At 51.0% G+C, this 21,468-nt stretch overlaps 2 protein-coding genes across 2 annotated transcripts in view; both read left to right on the forward strand.

Moving 5' to 3' along the window:
* Window positions 1–2,040, forward strand: part of LOC103287789 (transcription factor CP2-like protein 1) — a 62,315-nt gene extending 60,275 nt beyond the window's left edge. Inside the window, exon 11 of the mRNA XM_054723492.1 lies at window positions 1,928–2,040. Within this exon, the coding sequence (XP_054579467.1) occupies window positions 1,928–2,040 (113 nt within the window). The remainder of the gene's footprint in view (window positions 1–1,927) is intronic.
* An 880-nt stretch (window positions 2,041–2,920) lies between these two features.
* On the forward strand, window positions 2,921–19,120 carry LOC129150789 (transcription factor CP2-like protein 1). Its single transcript, XM_054723493.1, has 4 exons — window positions 2,921–3,008; window positions 4,630–4,772; window positions 17,575–17,626; window positions 18,382–19,120. Exons 1-4 carry the CDS (start codon window positions 2,921–2,923, stop codon window positions 18,426–18,428), a joined length of 330 nt encoding a protein of 109 aa, XP_054579468.1. The 3' UTR covers window positions 18,429–19,120.
* Window positions 19,121–21,468: the final 2,348 nt, after the last annotated feature.

Consider the following 21,468-nt stretch of genomic DNA (forward strand, 5'->3'; position numbering starts at 1 on the left):
ACAGGGACAGGAGCAGGGTCAGTCCAGAGGGACAGGGACAGGAGCAGGGTCAGTCCGAGGGACAGGGACAGGGACAGGAGCAGGGTCAGCCCAGAGGGACAGGGACAGGAGCAGGGTCAGCCCAGAGGGACAGGGACAGGAGCAGGGTCAGTCCAGAGGGACAGGGACAGGAGCAGGGTCAGTCCGAGGGACAGGGTCAGGAGCAGGGTCAGTCCGGAGGGACAGGGATAGGAGCAGGGTCAGTCCAGAGGGACAGGGTCAGGAGCAGGGTCAGTCCAGAGGGACAGGAACAGGAGCAGGGTCAGTCCAGAGGGACAGGGACAGGAGCAGGGTCAGTCCAGAGAGACAGGGACAGGAGCAGGGTCAGTCCAGAGGGACAGGGTCAGGAGCAGGGTCAGTCCGGAGGGACAGGGATAGGAGCAGGGTCAGTCCAGAGGGACAGGGACAGGAGCAGGGTCAGCCCAGAGGGACAGGGACAGGGTCAGTCCGAGGGACAGGGACAGGGTCAGTCCAGAGGGACAGGGACAGGGACAGGAGCAGGGTCAGTCCAGAGGGACAGGGACAGGAGCAGGGTCAGTCCGGAGGGACAGGGACAGGAGCAGGGTCAGTCCAGAGGGACAGGGACAGGGACAGGAGCAGGGTCAGTCCAGAGGGACAGGGACAGGGACACGGACCAAGGGGCAGAGTGGCTCTCCAGGGCCTCTGGGGCAGTGGGGGGAAAGCCCCCAGTTGTTTTCCAGCTCAGCTTTTGTCAGGATGGGGAGGGGGCGTGTGAAGAGGGCCTGACAGGGACCCTGTCCCCAGGGAGTCAGTGTGGATACATAAACCAGGCATTTCAGAGTGGTGTGACCATCTGGGATGGGAAGGCTCAGAGGAGGGGCCTGGCCTGGCCTGATGGGGTGCAGGGAGGGCTGGCTGTGGTCTTGAGTAGGGTGGTCAGCATAGGCCTTACTGAGAAGGTGTCTTGAGTAAAGGCTGAAACGTGGCAAGAGGGTGAGCCACGTGGGTCCTGGGGAGGGGGTGTGGCTACCTTTCCAAGCAGAGGAAAGTGCCAAGGCTGCCAGGAGACATCTGCCTGGTGTGGCCCTGCCGCAGGGATCCGGCTGAGTGGGGCTGAGTGGACGGGGAGAGGAGGGAGAGAGAGGTGCTGAGGGCCCTGTTGGGACACTGGAAGGGGTTTCTTTAAAAATACATGTTTTTATTGATTTTAGAGAGAGAAGAAGGGAGAGGGAGAGAGAAAAAAACATCAGTTGGCTGCCTCCCGTATGCACCCCAACCAGGGATCGAACCCACAGCCTGGGTATGTGCCCTGACTGGGAATCAGACCAGCGACCTTTCGGTGCATGGGACGACGCTCAACCAGCTGAGCCACACCGGCAGGGTGGCTTTTATCCCCAGTGGGAAGGGAGCTCTTGTGCCTACAGAATTGTACCCAAAACATCGTATTAACTGTAAGAAGTCAGGACAGCGGTTTCCGGGGCCGGGGCAGTGCTGGCGAGAGGGCTGTGGGGTGCTGGGCGCGCTCTGCCCCGTGTGAGTGCTGGCTGCACGGTGCGTGCGGAATGGCTGCAGCCATGAGCGCGGAGTCTGCCTGCAGACGAGTGTACATGGAATCCATGTCATGTCCCCTTAGAGGTACACATGCATTATATGCCGAGAATACAGAGGACCGGAGGGGTGGGGGGGGGGGGGGGGCGGGAACAGCTTCTGTAAACGCCTGTCCTGCTGCATTTCGTGAGCAGGTCATGTAGCTTCTGACATCTTTGGGGCTGTGACCTGATGTTGTTTGGCTCTTTGCTGCTTCTCTCTCCATGGAACGAAGCTGGCTCCCTGTCCCCTGCCCTCTGCCCCGGTGCAGGGTCTGCAGGGTTTGGGGATGGAGCCTTTCTGTGTCCCACATAACGGGCAGACCCACTTGCCTGCCTAGGTGCTGACTTGCTGAAGATGTCTCGAGATGATCTGGTGCAGATCTGTGGCCCCGCAGATGGGATCCGGCTCTTCAACGCCATCAAAGGCAGGTGGGTGTCAGTGTCCAGCTGAGGGCAGGCGGGCAGGAAGCCGACAGGGCCTTGGGGCAAGTGTAGGAGGAGATGTGGTGGAGGGTGAGGGGCACGGGCTTCGCATGCAGGGAACTGGGAGAAAAGGCTGAGGCAGCCGCTGCAGCAAGGCCCCTCCTCCTGGTCTGCCGGGAGGCGTGGCCTTTGGCCACAGGTCCTCAGATGCCTGCGTGGTCCAGGGTTCAGGCTGCCTCCTCTTGGAGGGACCGTGGGCTGGGCAGGCTGCTCAGCCTGTGAGTGGTTCCCGGGAGGACTGCCTGCCGCCACAGCAGCGCTCTGGCACACGGTTCAGGCCAGCAGCCCTGGCCGTGCGTGGAGCGCTTGGTCTGAGGCACCGCGGCTGACAAGCGGAGTTTTAAGCTGTAACTAAGGAATTTAAATGCCAGTATCTACACGTGGGTAGTAGAGTGAGAGCCTGGGTTTGAACCCAGGTCTGCCCCTCGGGAGTTTTGCAACTGGGTGAAGGCCCTTGACCCCTGTGAGCCTGTTTCCTCATCAGTAGGATGGGGATGGCGGTCCTTGCTCCTGGTAGGCGGTGTGCGGATGGAACGCGTTATGCACGTAATGTTCTAGAATGGTCCTGGTGAGAGTCAGCCCGAGGACGTGTTTGCTCTTGGGGCCCTGCGAAATGCCTCGTTCTGAGGTTCATGTTCTGGGCAGAGCCCCTCAGCAGGTCGGCCTGGCTGGGATTCGCCCCCATCCCCACCACGAAAGGCATTCTGACCCCCACAGCCTTCCTTTCTCCCCGAGTCGTGCCCGCGCCTGTGTCACCCTGTGTTCTGGAACAATCTGCAACAACAGAGTTTGGTCTCCCACACCTGCTATTTATTGCCTTTCTTCCTGCCAGGAATGTGAGGCCGAAGATGACCATTTATGTCTGTCAGGAGGTGGAGCAGAGCCGGGCACCCCCGCAGCAGAAGCGGGATGGTGGTGGGGACAGCGGTCTGTGTGGTGAGCTGTGAGCCCCCCTACCCCCAGGGCCGGTGCCAGGGGACGGTGGTGGGGACAGGGTCTGTGTGTGAGCTGTGAGGCCCCCCCCCCCCCAGGCTGGTTCCAGGGGTGGTGGTGGGGACAGGGTCTGTGTGTGAGCTGTGAGCCACCCCCCCAGGCTGGTTCCAGGGACGGTGGTGGGGACAGGATCTGTGTGTGAGCTGTGAGGCCCCCCCAGGCTGGTTCCAGGGACGGTGGTGGGGACAGGGTCTGTGTGTGAGCTGTGAGACCTCCTCTCCCCCAGGCTGGTTCCAGGGGACGGTGGTGGGGACAGGGTCTGTGTGTGAGCTGTGAGGCCCCCCCTCAGGGCCGTTGCCAGGTGGCAGTAGAACGGAAGAAATACGAGGGCTCTCACAGAATGTGTCCCTGATCCCCTCACTTCGGTGTCTGCAGGATAAGTTTTGCTGAACTTCTTCCTGGGTTTGAAGTGTTTAAGGTGCAAGGCATCCCCCAGATCCCTCTGGTCCAGCTTACTTACTGTACACCCTGGGAAACGGGCCCAGCGTGTGGGAGTGTCCCCCAAGGCCTCTGAGGCTCTCGTGGTAGGACTGGGAGCTGGGCCTTCTGGCCTCTGGACGGGTGACACGTGGCTCGGTGGCTGTGGTCCCGGAGCACGTCATCCTGTGACCCCGGCCGGAGGGCGTGGTTGCTGCCTGAGGGCTCCCAGAGCCCCTCGGGGCACAGGACTTCGTGGGAGTTGGAGGCAATGTGAGAGAGGACACAGGCTTTGAGGTCACCTGTCCTTGAGTACCAGTGCTGGCCATGCCGCCTGGCGGCCCGTGTCCTTGGGCAGATACCCTGTGCATCAGCTTCCACGGGTGTAAAAGGAACACCGCCACGGCCCTGTGGCGTGTGAGGTCCAGGGAGATGAGCAGAGAGCTCCCCGCTGGGAGCCCTGCGTGCTGAGTGCAAGCCGCCCTGGCGTCATGGCTGCCGCGTCTGCAGGAGCCCTGTCTGCTCTGCAGCCCCAGCAGGGAGAGCGCTGCAGCCCCGGCAGGGAGAGCGCTGCAGCCCCGGCAGGGAGAGCGCTGCAGCCCCGGCAGGGACTGGCAGGGAGAGCGCTGCAGCCCCGGCAGGGAGAGCGCTGCAGCCCCGGCAGGGAGAGCGCTGCAGCCCCTGACTGAAGGGCTGCCCACGTGGTTGCTTACCTGCTTCTTGAGCAGCGGTTGCTAACGTTTAAATGTGGGGACAGAGGCACAGGGGACTGGCCCAAGGTGACAGCGTTGTAAGTGGCAGAGCCAGATCCAAACACTTGGACCCTGGCGCTGGCTTCTGAGCCCTCAGTGCGGCCTCCATACTTCTGGTGAAGGCCCCGGTGGCCCCTGCTCTCGGCCTCCTCGGCCTGCGAAGAAGCACAGAGCTAAGTGCCACGTGCCACACACAGGAGAGGGCGGCCAGGTCCGCACACGGGAGAGGGGCCAGGGATGTGCCCACTGCAGCCCCGCCCCATGGACCTGTCTGGGCATGAGCACCCCCAGGAGCAAGTGACTGCTTTCCTGGGTGGGGCAGGGCGGGGTGGGGTAGACGAGCTCCGTAAAAAGCAGCGCTTGCTCTATAGAAGCACCTGTTTCTGCCTCCTCAGTGTACCATGCCATCTTCTTGGAAGAGCTGACCACCTTGGAGTTGATTGAGAAGATCGCCAACCTGTACAGCATCTCCCCACAGCACATCCACCGGGTCTACCGGCAGGGGCCCACGGGCATCCACGTGGTGGTCAGCAATGAGGTGAGCTGCTGCCTGCCCTGCCTGGTGAGCTGGAGCTTCGTGTCCCAGGGAGGAGCAGCGGACCCTGCATCCTGTGGGGTCTGGGGGTGACTTTAGCCCAAAGATGGCCAACGGGTTTCACCGGCATGCCACAGGCTGCAGTGGCCACCTGGATGCTGGGAGGAAGAGAGCTCTGAAGCCATGACTGGGCCTGAATAGCTTTCGAGTATCCACTCCATTACCTCACCCTCGGCCAGGTGCCGTGCAGGAACTGGGAGCACAGACGGCACGCCTGCCTTCAGGGTTCTTGCAGGGAAGGCGGAAGGCGTCAGGAGAAGGGTGCTCGGCCAGGGCAGGCGGCAGGGCCCAGTGAGAAGTGAACTGGACGGGGGTTGGTGATGGGAAGGATGTGGCTCAGTACGGAGGACCCCTCTGCCGAATAGGGAAGGTGCCACAGCCTTCCTGGGCCGGTCACAAGCAGCCCCTGGCAGGGGCACAGGTCTGATTCCACAGGCTGAGGAGGGCTGCTCACCGGGCTTGCTGACACATCGGCGTTCCTGCGAGTTGTAGAATGGAGGCTGTTAAGCCTGTTCTGTTCTGACCTTTCCTCTTAATACTAATGGTAAGGGTGCCAGCACTATCGAGTGCCGACTGTTCCCACTGCTGTCCCAAGTGCACGTGCAGTGACTCATTTAATTATTTTTTATTTAAAAAATCTTTATTGTTGAGAGTATTACAGATGTCCCCCTTTTCTCCCCTCATTGTCCCCCTCCACCCAGTTCCCACCCCATCCCAGGCCTTCACCACCCTATTGTCTGTGTCCATAGGTAATGCGTATATGCATATATGTTCTTTAATCTCTCCCCTCTGTCTTTCCTCAGATTCGTCGGTCTATTCCATGTTTCCATGCCTCTGGTTCTATTTTATTCATTAGCTTCTTGGTTCATTTATTTTCATTTTTAGATTCAATTGTTGATAGATATGTATTTATTGCCACTTTAATTTTCATATATTTAAAAAGAATTTTTTTTATTGATTTCAGAGAGGAAGGGAGAGGGAGAGAGAGAGAGAGAAACATTAATGATGAGAGAAACTCATTGATTGGTTGCCTTCTGCACGCCCCCCAGTGAGGATTAAACCTGCAATCTTGGCATGTGCCCTGACTGGAATTGAACCATGACCTCCTGGTTCAGAGGTCGACACTCAACCACTGAGCCACGCCTGTTTGTTTATACATTTATCTTCTCCTCCTTTTCCTTCTTCTTCAAGAATACCCTTCAACATTTCATTTAATACTGGTTTGGCGGTGATGAACTCCTTTAGCTTTTTCTTATCTGTAAAGCTCTTTATGTGACCTTTAATTCTAAATGATAGCTTTTCTGGGTAGAGTAATCTTGGTTGTAGGTCCTTGTTTTTCATCACTTTGAATATTTCTTGCCACTCTCTTCTGGCCTGCAAAGTTTCTGTTGAGAAATCAGCTGACAGTCATATGGGCATTCCTGTGTAGATAACTGACTGCTTTTCTCTTGCTGTTTTTAAGATTCTCTTTTTCTTTAACTTTTGGCATTTTAATTATGATGTTTCTTGGTGTGGGCTTCTTTGGGTTCCTCTTGTTTGGGACTCTCTGTGCTTCCTGAACTTGTAAATCTATTTCTTTCACCAGGTAGGGGAAGGTTTCTGTCATTATTTCTTCAAACAGGTTTTCAATATCTTGCTCTCTCTCTTCTCCTTCTGGCACCCCCATAATGTTACAGTTGTCCCAGAGGCTTCTTACACTGTCTTCATATTTTTAGATTCTTTATCTTTTTTGCTCTTCTAATTGGGTGTTTTTTGATTCCTCATATTCCAAATCGTTGATTTGATTCTCCACATTCTCTGTTCTACTGTTGAATCCCTGTAAATTATTCTTTATTTCAGTTAGTGTATGCTTAATTTCTGACTGGTCCTTTTTCATGTCTTTGAAGTTCTCACCTACATTCTTGAAATTCTTAGTAAGTGCCTTGAAGCTCTCATTAAGACCCTTGAGTATCCTTACAACCATTGTTTTGAACTATATCTAGTAGTTTGTTTGCTTCCACTTCATTTAGTTCTTTTTCTGGAGATTTTTTCTGTGTGTGTTTTTTTTTTTTTTTTTTCATTTGTGACATGTTTCTTTGTCTCCACATTTTGGCTGCTTCCCTGTGTTTGTTTCTATGTATTTGGGTAGAGCTGCTGTGTCTCCTGGAGTTGGTAGAGTGACCTTGTGGTGTAAGTGTCCTGTATGCCCCAGATGCTCAGCCTCCCCAGTCACCTGAGCTGGGCACTGTAGGTGTGCCCCTGTGTGGGCTGTGTACACTGTCCTGTTGTAGTTGAGCCTTGATTGCTGTTGGTGTCACTGGGAGGAATTGACCCCCAGGCCAATTGGCTGTGAGGACCAGTGGCGACTACAGTGGAAGAGCTGCTGTGCAAGAGATACCCCTATGGATTAGGACTTGCTTCAGTGGGGCTTTGGTGCTCACAAAATCTTCCCCTTGAATGTGTCACTCGTGGATGTGTAGAGCTGAAATCTGGCATGGTCTGAAGCTGTCCACTTGGTGCATGGCTCTGCAGTCTCCTGGGAGGTGCAAAGTCGGCCACTGCCTGTACCCTTCCTGGGGCCACTGGACAAGAGCTACAGATTGATCTGCAGATGGCTGCTACTTGTGTTGGGCTTGGAAGTGTCCAGGGGAGGCCAAGCTGTGAAGCAAGGCAGGCTGCTGCTAGTGCCAGGCCTTGGGGCCCCTTATCAAGAGGTATGGGGCGCACTGACATCAGCTGTTACTTGTTTGAGAGATTTTAGGAAAGTCTAAAGCCTGAGCTAGGACAGGGTGTTCATATGAAAAAACCTGCTGCAATCCGTTTGGCTGGGGCTGCAAATTGGGTGAGGGGAATCACCAGGGCGAAGCAAACAGTGTGAGCCACGTTGATGGAGACTCAGATACAGTGCCTGCCAGTCAGCTTTGTAACTGGAGGGTGGGAGGGTGAGTGGAGGGAAGGGGGGGATGGGGGACGGGGAGGTCTCAGCATAGGAACAGTGACCCCTGTGAGCATCCCTGTCTGGGAGAAAGCTGACCCCAAGTTCTTGCCCTGATACTAGACATCCAGTTCCTTCCTCCCTGGGAATGAGTCTGAGTAAGTCTGTGTGTTAGGCCTTTAAGAGGAACTGCCTGGGTCTCCAGCAGCCTCTGTGAATAACTCATAGCCCACCTATGATGGATTATCCCATCTCACAGGTAGGAAACTGAGACACAGAGAGGCAAGTGCCCAGGTTGCACAGTTAGTAAGGGCTGGAGCCAAGGGCGGGGTGGCGCGGGGAATCCCTGGTAATCCAGCTGTAGAGCCCGAGCACTGAGCCAGTAGGCTATCCAACCTCTCCTGAATTGAACCTTTTAAAAAATAGACAGGCTGATTGGAGCAGGGCTGGAACCCTAATCCCCCTGCCCAGCCCCTGCAAACCCTGAGCCAGCTGTGGGAACTCTGAAAGCCTATGTAGAGGATTTTAGGGGAAGTGGCATAGGAGTGGTTGCTGGGGACATAGAGAAAACGTGATATTTGGAATTGGACTGGTGTCCCCGACCTGCAACTGGCTCCTAGTAGCTGAGCAACCTTGGGCAAATTTATTTAACCTCTTTGAGCCTCAGTTACCACATCTGTAAAACTGGGATAATTATACCTATCGAGCAGGTAAGGATAAAATGAGAAAACTGTGTTAGGTACCAGGAGATGCTAAATAAGCAGTGGATGTTGTTGCAGACAGTGCTAGGCACTTGTTATTTTGGGGAGCAAGTGATGGACAGATCTTTAAATTTGATGATGTATAAAATGTAAGGCTTTTAATGGTCTGTATATTTATTTCATAAATTGTCGTTATCTATACTAATAAAAGAGAAACATGCAAATTAACTATCACTCCGCTACGCCCACCAGCTACACTCACAAGCCAATCAGGAGCGAGTATGCAAATTAACCCAACCAAGATGGCTGCTGGCCACAGAGCTGGAGCAAGCAGGAGGCTTGGGTTGCCTCGGCAATGGAGGAAGCCAAGCTTCCCGCCTGCCCTGGCTGGCCCTGGCCTTCGCTCAAGGCTACAAAGTTTCAATTATAGAAGATAAATAAATCCTAGATACTTGCTTCCAGCCGGCCCTGGCCTCTGCTCAAAGAGGCGCTGAAAAAAAAAAAAAAAAAGGAGGGGCTGGGACCTTGGGTCGCTGGGGGGTGATCAGGCCAGGATGGGATGGCAGGGGCCGTTGGGGATAAGCAGACCAGCAGGGGGGCCAGTTGGGGGTGATCAGGACAGCGAGGGGTGGGGCATTTGGGGGCGAGCAGGCTGGCAGGCAGAGTGGTTAGGGGCAATCGGCAGGCAGGCAGGCAGGTGAGTGGCTGGAGCCAGCAGTCCCAGATTGTGAGAGGGATGTCCTACTGCCGGTTTAGGCCCGATCCCTGTAAACTGACAGTAGGACATCCTTCGAGGGGTCCCAGATTGGAGAGGGTGCAGGCCGGGCTGAGGAACACCCCCCCCCCCGTGCACAAATTTCGTGCACCGGGCCACTAGTTAGTAGTAATCCTATACTTCAGAGCCTGTGAGGTGAGGTGAGGTGGTGTTCCTTCCTTTTTATTTAAAAAGCAAGTCACAGAGTAAGCAGCCAGGCAGCATGGAGCAGCGGAAGGCAGGTGTGCAAGGCCCTGGCTTCCCCCTCTTCTTCCTGGAGGGGTGTGCTTAAGTGTGATGAGGTGCAGCCAGGTAGTCCTATGCCAGTGGAGTGTGTGCCTGAGTGTGTACGTGCTGGTTTCTCAAACGCGCAGCCCACATGCAGCTGTACATCCCTCTGCACTTTGCTATTTGCGTCACGAGGTCAGAATTCCTTCCATGTCATTATGTCCAAATCTAATGCAGTTATTTTTTTTGCCCCATTTCACAGATAAAGAAAATGAAGCCCAGAGTCTCTGGCCTGAGAACTTAACTTTGGACTAGCCAGGAAGGTCACACTGCCCTGAGCAGTGGGTTGTTGTGGTGGCATGGAAAACTTGTTACTTTGCAATTCAGAACGAATTTCTTCTGTGAAGACAAAAGCCAAGAATGTATGGAACCCTTGCAATTTCACTGGTCCCTGAAGGAAGGTCCTTCCCCAGCTTGCCCTGTACCCCCAAGAGTAGGCAGTTAAGCAAGTGAAGCAGAGAAGAGAACTCAAATGCCACCTCAGCTAAGTAGGCCATTCTTATTCCCCGAAGTCTCCCTGCCTCTTAACCCCAAATCAATTGGAAACCTCTGGTTCTTAATTGTCCGGAGCACCGCAGGCAGCCTGGCCAGCCGCCGAGCGGCCCCTGGGGTGCAAGGGCACTTAATTAAATGAGGGAGTTACTGATTAAGCCCGTGTGGGCTCTGCCTCGGGCTTTGCATGCCAAGTGGGCGGCCGCCAAGGGACCTCGCGGGAGCAGGCCAGCAGTACAGAATAAATGTGCTTCACACATCATTAGGCTCTGCAGGGTGGGGCCGGGGTCTACAGGTGGTGGGTTTGCAGGATTTGGGGCAGTAATCCAGACAGGCAATAAAATGTGGTTGCATTTTTTAAGTTGGAAAGGGTTTTGCTGTCGTATTGGCTAGTGTGTGAGTGTGGTGTGTATGTGTATGTATGTGTGTGTATTTTTAGAATTCTTTCCATTTATGTAGTGGAATACAGCACACGTATGCCAAGAGTATATGATGCGTATGTGCAGTTTCAAGAATAATCGAAGTTTCAAGAATAACCTGCCCTGAGGTTAACACAACACAGTGTTTCGTTAGGAGCCCCTTGGTGAGCTCGTTTCATATTCCTCTCCACCCTGCACTGCCGGTCTGAACTGTGTGTTCATCATTCTCTTGTTCCTCCTCAATGTACTGTTGAATTTTGCCTATTTAAAAATTTCATGTAAGTGGAATAGTAGCGTGTGGCGTCTGCGACTTCCTTTTTCCCACTTGATGTCTCTGAGGTGTGCTGCTGGCGGTCGCTGGCACTGCGGACAGCATGGGGCCAATTGGGGTGTGGGTGCCATGTTGAACGTTCCTCGGTGTCTGTGTGTGCGCACAGTTCTCCAGGGCGTCTGCCTGGAGGACAGACGTGCCAGGGTCATGTTCACAGGCCCATGGGCAGTTCTGCGAAGCACGTGTACACCGTCTCTTCCTGCTTTTAAGATTGTCTCTATCTTTAACCCAGCAGTTGTGATGCCAGCTTCCATCACTCTACATCCTGGTTATATTTTCATCATTGAAAACAGCCCTATTTTACAGATAGGACATGAGACAGGAAGAAACTTGTCCAAAATCACAAGGTAGTTTATCAAAATGGGAACTCCTGAGAGGCGGCTGGTGAGGAGTCTACAATCCCCACCACATTGTGAGATGCAGGGAGTGGCACTCTGTTCAGACAGGGGTGGGCAAAGGTAGGCTTACAGCTGTTCGTATTGTCCATGTAAGAAACGTCCAAACCTGTAAGATTTTTTTTATGAGTTTATTTGAGCCAAACTGACCATTGACGGGAAGCAAAATCTCAACAGTTTGAGAGAACGGCAGTTTTGCACGTGATTTTATTATATTTTTTATGGTTGTTGTCTCCCTCCCTGCCCCCCAGTCTTTTTAAAAAATACACTTTATTTTTTTAGAGCAGTTTTAGGTTTATAGAAAAATTATGCAGAAAGTACAGAGAGTTCCCATATCCGCTCCCCCCCAACACATGCACAACTTCTTCTATCATTAATGTGGTACATTTGTTATAATTGATGAGGCAATATTGGTATATTATCATTAACTGAAGTCCCTAGTTTACATTAGATTTCACTGTTGCTGCTGTACAGTTCTGTGGATTTTGACAAATGCATGATGTCATGTGTCCACCATTATATTCATGTACAGTCACTTCATTGCCCCCAAAAGTGCCCTGTGTCCTACCTCTTTATCCCTCTTCCCCTCTCCTCATCCCTTGAAACTCTGGCAATTACTGATAATTTTACTATCTAGATAGTTTTGCCTTTTTCAGAATGTTATATGGTTAGCATCATATAGTAAGTAGCCTTTTCAGACTGGCTTCTGACACTTAACAATGGGCATTTAAGGTTCCTCTATGTCTTTTCATGGCTTGATAGTTCATTTCTTCTTATTGCAGAACCAGAGGCTCGGTGCATGAAATCCGTGCACTCGCGGGGGGTCCCTCATCCCGGCCTGTGCCCTCTCGCAGTCCGGGAGCCCTCGGGGATGTCTTGACTGCTGTGGAGGCGGGAGAGGCTCCCACCACCGCTGCTGTGCTCTTCTGGCTGAGCAGCACTCCCCCTGTGGGAGCGCACTGACCACCAGGGGGCAGCTCCTGCGTTGAGCATCTGCCCCCTGGTGGTCAGTGAGCATCATAGCAACTGGTTATTCCACTGTTTGGTTGATTTGCATATTAGCCTTTTGTTATAAAGGATATACCACGGTTTGTTTATACATGTACCTCAGGACATCTTGTTTGCTTCCTGTTTTTGTTTTGAAGTCTTTATTGTTGAGTTTTACAGGTGTCCCCCCTTTTTCCTCCACCCAGTTTCTGCCCTGCCCCAGGCCTTCACCACCCTATTGTCTGGGCCATAGGTAATGCATATATGCATAGAACATTTTTGGTTACTCTCTTCCCGTCCCCTTGTCCCCTTCCCTCTGAAATTCGTCAGTCTGTTCCATGTTTCCATGCCTCTGGTTCTATTTTATTATTTTATTTATTTATTTATTTTTTTAAATATATTTTATGATTTTTTACAGAGAGGAAGAGAGAGGGATAGAGAGCTAGAAACATCGATGAGAGAGAAACATCGACCAGCTGCCTCTTGCACACCCCCTACTGAGGATGTGCCCGCAACCAAGGTACATGCCCTTGACCGGAATCGAACCCGGGACCCTTGAGTCCGCAGGCCGAAGCTCTATCCACTGAGCCAAACCGGTTTCGGCCTCTGGTTCTATTTTATTCATCAGTTTATTTTGTTCATTAAGTTTCTTGTTTGTTTATTTTGATTTAGATTCAGTTGTTGATATGTATTTATTGCCACTTTATTGTTCATATTTTTTATCTCTTCTCCTTCTTCTTTCTTCTTTCTTCTTTTCTCTTTCTTCTTTCTTCTTTCTTCCTCTTCTAAAGAATACCCAACATTTCATGTAACATTGGTTTGGTGGTGATGAACTCTTTTAGCTTTTTCTTGTCTGTGAAACTCTTTATCTGACCTTCAATTCTAAATGATAGCTTTTCTGGGTAGAGTAATCTTGGTTATAGGTTCATGTTTTTCATCATTTTGAATATTTCTTGCCACTCTCTTCTGGCCTGCAAAGTTTCTGTTGAGAAATCAGCTGGCAGTCATATGGGCATTCCTGTGTAGATAACTGACTGCTTTTCTCTTGCTGTTTTTAAGATTCTCTTTTTCTTTAACTTTTGGCATTTTAATTATGATGTTTCTTGGTGTGGGCTTCTTTGGGTTCCTCTTGTTTGGGACTCTCTGTGCTTCCTGGACTTGTAAGTCTATTTCCTTCACCAGATAGGGGAAGTTTTCTGTTATTATTTCTTCAAATAGGTTTTCAATATCTTGCTTTATCTCTTCTTCTGGCACCCCCATTATGCTAATGTTGTTATGCTTGACGTTGTCCCAGAGGCTCCTTATACTATTTTCATATTTTTGGATTCTTTATTCTTTTTGCTCTTCCAATTGGGTGTTTTTTCTTTCCTCATATTCCAAATCGTTGATTTGATTCTCCACATTCTCTGTTCTATTGTTGAATCCCTGTAAATTATTCTTTATTTCAGTTAGTGTATGCTGAATTTCTGCCTGGTCCTTTTTAATGTCTTTGAAATTCTTAGTAAGTCCCTTGAAGCTCTCATTAAGATCCTTGAACAACCTTATAACCATTGTTTTGAACTCTGTATCCAGTAGTTTGCTTGCTTCCATTTCTTTCATTTGTGACATGTTTCTTTGTTCCACATTTTGGCTGCTTCCTGTGTTTGTTTCTATGTATTGGGCAGAGCTTCTATGTCTCCTGGAGTTGGTAGAGTGACCTTGTGGAGTACGTGTTCTGTAGGCTCCAGTGGCTCAACCTCCCCAGTCATCTCAGCTGAGCACTCTAGGTGTGCCCTTGTGTGGGCTGTGTACACTGTCTTGTTGTAGTTGAGCTTTGATTGCTGTTGGTGTCACTGAGAGTACTTGACCTCCCCCCACCGCACCCCCCCCCCTGCCAATTGGCTGTAAGGACCAGTGCCAACTACAGTGGGAGAGCTGCTGTGCAAGAGACACCCCTATGGAGTGAGACTTGCTTCACTGGGGCTTTGGTCCGCATTGAGTCTTCTCCTTGAGTGTGTCACTTATGGATGTATAGAGTTGTAATCTGGTATGGTCTGAAGCTGTCCACTTGGTGCACTGGCTCTGGGGACTTCTAGGAGTTGCAACCCCAGCCACTGCCTGGGGCAGGAGCTGCAGAGAGATCTACAGATGGCTGCCACTTGTGTTGGGCTTTGAAGTGACCAAGTGCACCTAACTGTGAAGCATGTTCTCTTATTGATGTCAGCTGCTTGTTTAAGAGATTTTAGGAAAGTCTGAAGCCTGAACCTGGACAGGCCATTCATATGGAAAAGCCTATGCAAACAGCTTCAGTGGGGCTGCAAATTGGATGGGGTGTAGTCTTAGGGAATCATCAGGATGAAGCAAACAGTGTGAGCCAAGCTTATGGAAATTTTCCCTGTGAGCCAAGCTGATGGCTGTCAGTCAGCTCTGGGATAGGGGAGGTCCCAGCACAGGAACCCCCATGAGTGCCCCTGTCTGGGAGAAAGCCACCCCCAGGTTCTTGCCCCAATGCCAGACAATCCAGTTCCTTCCCTAATGTCTCACGTTCCTTTCAAGCCGCCACTCTAGTGTTGAAGCCCAGAGGGATGGAGTCTGGGTAAGCCCATGTGCTGGCCCTTAAAGAGGAACTCCTTGGCACTCCAACCGCCTCCATGTCACTCAGCCACATATGGGGACTGCTCTTCCCAGCACTGGAACTCTGGGCTGGGGGGCTGGTGTGTGGCAGGGACCCCTTGCTCCTCACAGGAGGCCTCCACAGCCATGATATCTCTCCCAATTAAAAAAAAAACCGCTACACATGGGTGTTGGACCAGCCCTTTCTGTGCCTCCGCGCCTCCAACCCTCCTCCCAGGCTCAATGTACTTTATTCTTTACTTCTCTAGTTGTAGGGCTGCCGTTCAGCTAGCTTTCAGGCTGTTCTGAATGATGGTTTTCTGTGTTTTAATTGTGATTTTAATGTGGTTGTGGGAGGTGCGAGTGCTGGCCTTCACCTACGCTGCCATCGTGGTCCTCCTCTGCACCTTATTTTAAACATTATAGTCAAAGGAGAAGGTGTAAGGGGATTACATGGAGTTCATTGGTGACTGATTAGGGAGGCAGGAGAAGGCAAAGCAGAGAAATCTCTGGGATTGGGTGAAAAGTAAAAGGAATAGACACTTCTTTTACATTGGTGGGTATAAGGTAGTTAACAGTCAAAACTAATACAATAACAATGACGAGGGGATCTGTGGTCTCTGCTCTGGGGAGGCTGTGCTTTGAGGGCCCAGAAAAAAGGAAATTGCTTTGACATTCCAAAGGCACGTTATCAGGTATGTTATCCTAGATGCAAAACCAGACAACAGACAGGCTCAGTTAGGGTGAGACTGGCCTTTGTCAGGGAGAAATGCCCGCCTAGGGCATGATTGCCCGCCATGACCTCTTGGAGTTGGGAAGTGTTCATTTCAGACCATCCTCTGAGGTTACTTTAGGTCTCTGAGTTTGTAAGGCCTCCACGGAGCAGGCCTCCCCTCAGCTTGTCAGGTTAGCATGTGGCTCCTTTTTCATCCACATTATGGAAAAAGACATGCAGGTTATGATTATTACAGTAGCTTTATTAACTACTAGAGGTCTGGTGCATGATTGGGGCCGGGGGGGGGGGGGGGGGGGGGGGGCGGCTTTAGGGCGTGTTCAGCCCGTTTCACTCAGTCCTGATCAGCCGGACCTCAGCAGCAAGCTAACCTACCGGTCAGAGTGCCTGCCCCCTGGTGGTCAGTGCATGTCATAGCGAGCAGTTGAGCGGCCTTAGCATATCATTAGCATACTAGAGGCCCGGTGCACGAAATTCGTGCATGGAGGGGGGTTGTCCCTCAGCCCAGCCTGTACCCTCTCCAATCTGGGACCCCTCAAGGGATGTCCGACTGCCCGTTTAGGCCCGATCCCAGGGATCGGGCCTAAACGGGCAGTCGGACATCCCTCTCACAATCCAGGACTGCTGGCTCCCAACTGCTTGCCTTCCTGCCTTCCTGATTGCCCCTAACTGCTTCTGCCTGCCAGCCTGATCACCCCCTAACCACTCTGCTGCCAGCCTGTTTGCCCCCAACTTCCCTCCTCTGCTGGCCTGGTTACCTCTAACTGCCCTCTCTCCTGCAGGGTTGATCACCTCCAACTGCCCTCCCTTGCAGGCCTGGTCCTTCTCAACTGCCCTCCCTTGCAGGCCGGGTGCCTCCCAACTGCTCTCTCCTGCTGGCCATCTTGTGGTGGCCATCTTGTGTCCACATGGGGGCACGATCTTTGACCACATGGGGGCAGCTATATTGAGTGTTGCAGTGATGATCAATCTGCATAATACTCTTTTATTAGATAGGATAGAGGCCTGGTACAGGGGTGGGGGCCAGCTGGTTTGCCCTGAAGGGCATCCAGGATCAGGTGGGGGTTCCCTTGGGGTGTGGGGCGGCCTGAGCGAGGGGCCTGTGGTGGTTTGCAGGCGGTACACGCCCCCTGGCAACGCAAGCGGAGGCCCTGGTAAAAATCTGGAATTTATTTTTCTTCTACAATTGAAACTTTGTAGTCTGGAGTGGAGCCAAGCCTGGGGCTCCCTTCGAGGCGGCAGCCATTTGTGTTGGGGTTATAATTGAAACTTTGTTGCCTTAAGCAGGTGGGCCCGGCCAGGGTGTGCAGAAAGCTTTGCTTCCCCTGTTGCCGGCGGCAACCCTGGCCTGCTCTCTCAAGCTCCATTCTGCCGCCATTTGTTTGAATTTGTTTACCTTCTATAATTGAAACTTTGTAGCTTGAGTGGAGGCTTAGGCCTGGCAAGCGCAGGCGGAAAGCTTGGCTTCCTCTGTTACCTAGGGAACCTTGCTCTCTGTGGCTGTAGCCATCTTGGTTTGGGTTAATTTGCGTGCTCGCTCTGATTGGATGGTGGGCGTGGCTTGTGGGTGTGTCGGAAGTATGGTCAATTTGCATATTTGTCTATTATTAGATAGGATTACACTTTGATTGGTTGACTGGATGGCCAGACGACTGGACACTTAGCATATTAAGCTTTTATTATATAGGACTAGAGGCCCGATGCATGAAAATTCATGCAAGAATAGGCCTTCCTTTCCCCTGCCGGCCCCAGCTTCATCAGGAAGGATGTCCAGAATGATGTCCAGAAGACGTCTGGTCTCATTAGCATATTACCCTTTATTATTATAGATGTGTTTCATATACTCAAAACTGGAAACCTACTGTTTGTTGCCCACTCCTGTACTTGGCCCTCTTAGGACTCACAATCAGAACCTGCTAATTACCCAGGTTTTTAAAGCACGCTATTTTTTTATCTTTTGCTACTATATACGTACAGGCTCATGTATGGTATCTGTGATAAGGACTGGAAGACCCAGTAACTGGGAAAAAGCAAAACAAAAGTGAACAAAAATGTAGTCCGGGCTCTGGGCTCCTACCCCTGGGGCTTTCCTACGTGAGCTCATGATTGAAGGGACATGGTCTCCCTCTTGCCTTTCAGATGGTGCAGAATTTCCAGGATGAATCCTGTTTTGTCCTCAGCACCTTAAAAGGTAAAGCCCCCACCAGCTGTTTTTGCTTAGTTGAAGTATGATGGCTGCACTCCCAGGGTAACATGCTGAGAGAGGGGGGCTGCCTGTGCACTGTCCCCTCTAGAGGATGTTACCAGGAACGTCCTCGGGGAAGGAGAAGCACGAACTCCCCGTGAAGCCTGGCCTGGCGGGAGAGGATCAGTGAGACTGGCCCCAGAGTCACTTCTGAAAAGGAAGTCCTGGCCAGACGGTGTCTTCTCCACAGACTCAGTGTCAGGTGGACAGAAGATGCGTTTGAGTTTTTGTGAACCGCAGGCTCTAGGAAAAGTGAGCATGGGATACAGCAGCTGGGTCTGGTGGGTTGGGGACCCGGGCGGGCGGGTGTGTGGGGTGGGGTATGAAGGGCCCTCCTGAGGAAGGAGTCTGGAACTCGTGGGCCAGGAGAAGGAAAGGCAGTGAGTGTGTGGAGTCGATCAGAAGGATGCTGCGTCGTGATGGGCCTGAGAGACCCTCACCCAAGGAGGCTGCACACACCTGAGGAACAGTGTGCGCAGAGCCTCCTGGGACGTGGGTCTTTTGGTCCTTGGGCCCGGAGCTGAGGTGGGAAGGCCTGTTATCAGACAGACGGGAAGGCATGTGTGGAGGTATCTGCTTTGGTCTCGCCAACATTCATGATGGGGCTTCTGTGGTGCCCTATTCCATGCTTCCCGTGACTCCCCCGTGCCACGGCGCCATGCCTTTCTTCCTGAAAAATACCCAGTGTTTTCCTCTTGCAGCGGAAAGCAGTGATGGCTACCACATCATCCTGAAATGTGGCCTCTGAGCAGCACAGAGCGGCAGCTGCCTCCACCTCCCAGCCCCGTGGACCGCCTTGGATGTAGGAATTGCACCATCAGAAGCTGCAGCCTCCCTGGCCAGCTGCGGCTACAGGGGCCCTTGCCAGTCTATGGAAGCCGCACACCGGCAGCCAGCAGAAACCCACGCAGACCCCTGCATGCAGATCCCCCCTGGCTCCTCTCTCCCTTGCTCCTGGCCGCCAGCTTTTGAATGGTCCCTTGGTCCTTTCCCCACACCTACCTCTGTAAAGAGGCCGACAGCGGTGAGGGGGGCATCCGGTCTGAAACGCCTTGCTCTCCTAGTTGGAGGCTAGTTCATGGGCTGTCTTGGTGCCAGTGTGTTTGTTCCTTCAGACCTCTCCCCTGCCTCCAGACAAAGCTCTGCCCAACCTTCGCCTTCTTCTCCGGTAACTGGCTCCATGGCCAGGACTGCTGACTAGATGGGGGCAATTTGCCACCATCATCTGTCTTCGTGTTGATTTCCGTTCTTGATGACCCTGGTGAGCATCTATCTGTCCTGTTCTTGGGTGGATTGATGGGAGTGGGGTTTATTCCGTGCCTTCTTCTTTCACTTTACCTTGTTTCTAAGGATCTGCTACTACAAAGCCCAGAGGTGGGCTCACCTCTCTGCGTAGCTGTGGTGGACACCACATATGCCTGTGGGACCTGCCACACAGACCTAGGCCTGGGAGGGTGGGGAGTGGGCAGAAAGGCTATTTTTAGGCTCATTCTTATGAGTATAAAAGGGATGAGAACAAAATAACTCCTCTTGAGTTCCTTTGGTGTAATTTTATTCCTCAGTGGTCATGGGTAGGAGGACTAGGAAATGATCGTCCCATTGTGTGCTCAGATGACCTTGACTGTCACGATACCTAGCCCTCTTGGGTGCCTCACCAAATCCCATTTAGACAAGACTCAGCTACCTGCTGCCAAACCTGCCAAGTTCCCTAAGGATATGGTGTTTTCTGTGAGGGCCCCTCACAGGAAGTGTTGATCTGTTTTCATTTGTAGGGGATGTGGTTGGAGCGTTTTCCCCGAGTTGCTGTGATTGGATCACCTTTCTTAGTGGCATAGGAGGAAATTGAATATCAGTAACTGGTACACTAAGGAATTCCTCTTTGTCTTGCCTCTGCATCCTGGGATCCAGTAATTAATACTGGCCCAAGGCTTCAACTCTCTGCTAATTTAGGTTCATCTTCCAAAGCATGATGAACCTATGTCCAACTGAGCAGGGCTTTACAGCTTCTAAAGTAGAGCTTTTGGGATATAGTGCTAGGGTCAGAGGTGGTCAGAACTGGGGGGAGCCTGGTTTACAGATGGGGAAACTGAAGCCCAGATAACTCCTGCCTGATAACACACAGTGACAGGGTGAGGACATACATTTATCAGACAAACCAGGGCCCTTTGTAGAGTGAGTGGGATGTAGTAATAATTATGTTGGGACAGCAGAGTGGTACTCCTACAGCGTAAAGACAGGCTCCTGGTTCCTTTTCCTTGTTGGAGGGGAAGAAGGAGCCAATAACAGCTTTATTGAGATATAATTCACTTACCATACAGTTTACCCATGTATAGTGTACAATTAAATGGTTTGACCATAATCAATTGTAGAACATTTTCATCACCCTCCACCCCCCCCAAAGGAACCCTGTACCCTTTAGCAATCACTTTCCCACTTTTCTTCTACCTCCCCTGGTCCTGGGCAACCATGAGTCTACTTTTGATAGAGCTTCGCCTCTTTGGGGCATTTTATACATAGATGGAATCAGACAATATGTGGTCTTTTGTGACTAGCTTCTTCGACTTAGCATAATGCTTTCTAGGGTCATCCATATTGAACGTGTATCAGTACTTCAGTCCTTTTTATAGCTGAGTCATAGTTCATTCAATGGATAGACTACATTTTGTTTATCCATTTATCACTTGATGGACGTTTGAGTTGTTTCTACTTCTTGGCTATTATGAAAAATGCTGCTATAAACATACTTGTACAAGTTTTATGTACACACACGTTTTTATTTTTCTTGGGAATACACATCGGAGTTGAGTTGCTGGGTGATGTAGTAACTATGTTTAGCTTTTTGAGTAACTGCTGGACTGTTTTCCAGAGCAACTCAGCGCTTTCCCATCAGCAGTGGGCGAGGGTTCTGCTTTCTCCACACACTTGCTGTCGTCTGTCTTTTTGATGAGAGCATCCTAGTGGGTGTGAACTGATCTCATTGTGGTTTTGATTTCGCTTCCCTGATGGCTAATGATGTTGAGCGTTTTTTTCATGTGCCTATTGGCTATTTGTATATCTTCTTTGGAGAAATGTTTATCCTTTGCTCGTTTTTAATTGGTTTATTTTCTTTTTATTATTATTGACTTATATGAGTTCTTTGCATATTCTAGATACAGGTTCTTTATCAGATACATGATTTGGAAAAATTTTCTCCCATCCTGTGGGTTGTCTTCACTTTCTTGATGTTGTTCTTTCAGTTTGATGAAATGCAAGACTACCCATTTTTTTCTTTTCTTTTTTAAAAAAAATTGATTTTAAAGAGAGAGAGAGAGAGAGAGAGAGAGAGAGAGAGAGAGAAACATTGATTTGTTGTTCCAATTATTTATGCGTTTATTGGTTGTTTCTTGTATGTGCCCTGATCGGGGTCTGAACCTGCAGCCTTGGCATATCAGGACAACGCTCTAACAGCTGAACTATCCGGCCAGGGCCTACCCATTTGTTCTTTTATTGTTTGTGCTTTGGTGTTAAATTTAAGAAACCATTGCCTAATCCAAGGTCAAGAAGATTTATGTTTATATTTTCTTCTTCTAAGAAGTCTTATAGTTTAGCTTTCACAATGATCTTTGATTCATTTTGAGCTAGTTTTTGTGCAGGTATACCTAGTTTTAGTGCACTTCACAGATGTTACATTTTTTACAAATTGAAGGCAAGACCCTCCACCAGCAAAACTCTTATGACTTGCTTTATTATGATGCCAGCTTTATTGCAGTACCTCCGAGGGATGCCTATGGATGGTGTGGGGTAGGGGT

The sequence above is a fragment of the Eptesicus fuscus genome, chromosome 11 (genome assembly GCF_027574615.1).
Source record: "Eptesicus fuscus isolate TK198812 chromosome 11, DD_ASM_mEF_20220401, whole genome shotgun sequence".
NCBI lineage: Eukaryota > Metazoa > Chordata > Mammalia > Chiroptera > Vespertilionidae > Eptesicus > Eptesicus fuscus.